Raw genomic sequence first — 1,748 nt, 5'->3', positions numbered from 1 at the left:
AGACTGTATTTGAACAAGTAGGATAATGATCCAGTGTAGAGAAAGAGGTGGAAGAGGCAGAAAAGGTAGTCAGGAAACATAGCCTGGAGGGAAACAGACACCTGGGATAGGATCACCAGCATGTGGAGAAAGAGACTTCATAGGAGGGATGCCTCTTTATTTCAGAAGCATGTTGGATGCAGATGAAAGTAAGTTTGCCCACTGGCAGTGAGAAGGCCGAGAAGCCTCAATCTGTTTTCTCAATAAAACATCAAACAAGCTTATCATGCATAATCAGCCTATAAGAAAGAAGAAATATTAACTTTAAGAACCTTTTTAGCGCTCTGTCTCTTCATGCCTTCTGTTAAACCAAGTTCCTGAACTCAAGACCAGGGCTCTAAGAACTGTTTTCCTATATCATCCCTAAACCCAAGAGGGACTTAGGACTTTTGGGAAGTGGTAGATAACACACTTGGGGGATTTCTACCCTTGGGTCTTATACCGGTTATCAGTCTCAGCAGCCCTAGCTCACATGCTCAGCTGTACTGATGTCACAAAGCCAACCTTACCTCACAAAGTGCCCTTTGATGATGCTGCCAGCTGAGCTAGTTAATGTCCAACTCCCAATGCCATTTCATCATCTTTCCTTGGGGCCAACCATGTCCGAATATCAGGGCAGCATTCTAGGATCCCATGGCTCGCAGGTGCACAATGAGCAATAATAAGGTAATGGTACTTGCCGCCCCCCAACAGCTCTAAAAGCCAACCCAGGTGAATCTGTGGATAGAGGTGGAATGAGAGGTATTTGTGGTATTTGTGAGATTTAGAAAGAGTTATAGATTGTATAACAGTGAAATTGGCATATAACTTTCTTATCTAAAATTTAAAGGAATATTCACCAATACAAATGACAATAAAACAAAGCTTTCTATTTTATATTTTGTTTTTTAATATTGATTTATATTTATTTTATATGTATGAGCATCTTGTCCGTCTGTGTGTATGTGGGCTATGTGCATGCCTGGTGCCCACAGATCAGAAAAGGGCATCAAATCTTCTGGAATTGGAGTTACAGAAAGTTGTAAGCTGCTGTGTGGGTGCTGGGAACTGAGTCCAGGGCCTCTGCAAGAACATCAAGTGCTCTTAACCCTGAGCCATCTCTCTGACCCCAAATATAACTTAAAAAAAGAATTCTGTCTCAAATAATACATCAAGTATCAGAGGTTAGGCAGAATTCTTCTTCTTTTGGATCAGGCTGGCCTCAATCTCACATCTGCCTCTGCACCCGCCCCATGGGGGCTGGGCATTAGACAGACTTCTGATAAATGCTGATAGCTCATCCAAGATTTGGCACCAGGGCTCCCATACATGGTTTTCTGATTCTTTCTAAGGATAAATACTAATTGGAACATCTGTGAGAGGGCAGGAACCCATTTTTACCAACAAAATATTATTCAGATATAAAATCAACAAAACTATAATATGGACATACTGTTTAAAAGTTCATCTACTTTGGATCAATCAGACGGCTCAGTGAGCAATGGTGCTTGTTGCCCACTTGATGACCTCAGTTCCATCCCTGGGTTCCACATGGTAGAAAGAGAAAACTGACTCCTGCAAGTTGCCTTTTGATCTGCACACACACTGTGCATGCATACCTACACACAATGAATAAGTTTAATTAAAAAATCTATCTTAAGTGATCTTATGTCATAAGCTTGCTTTTCCATATTACCCACATCTCCCTCTCCAAGTTATTGGTGGGCAGG

The 1,748-nt window shown here is 41.5% G+C and overlaps 1 protein-coding gene across 1 annotated transcript in view; it reads left to right on the top strand.

Moving 5' to 3' along the window:
• Nucleotides 1-537: 537 nt before the first annotated feature.
• Nucleotides 538-1,748, top strand: part of LOC103739768 (zinc finger protein 474) — a 32,723-nt gene continuing 31,512 nt past the window's right edge. The window contains exon 1 of the mRNA XM_008840239.2: nucleotides 538-705. Coding sequence (XP_008838461.1) covers nucleotides 673-705 — 33 coding nt within the window. The 5' untranslated portion in view covers nucleotides 538-672. The remainder of the gene's footprint in view (nucleotides 706-1,748) is intronic.

Source organism: Nannospalax galili, unplaced genomic scaffold, assembly GCF_000622305.1.
Source record: "Nannospalax galili isolate Female #2095 unplaced genomic scaffold, S.galili_v1.0 scaffold1259, whole genome shotgun sequence".
In the NCBI taxonomy this organism is placed as follows: Eukaryota; Metazoa; Chordata; class Mammalia; order Rodentia; family Spalacidae; genus Nannospalax; species Nannospalax galili.
The sequence above is the reverse complement of the archived record's forward strand: the minus strand, read 5'-3'. Positions and strand labels throughout refer to the sequence as shown.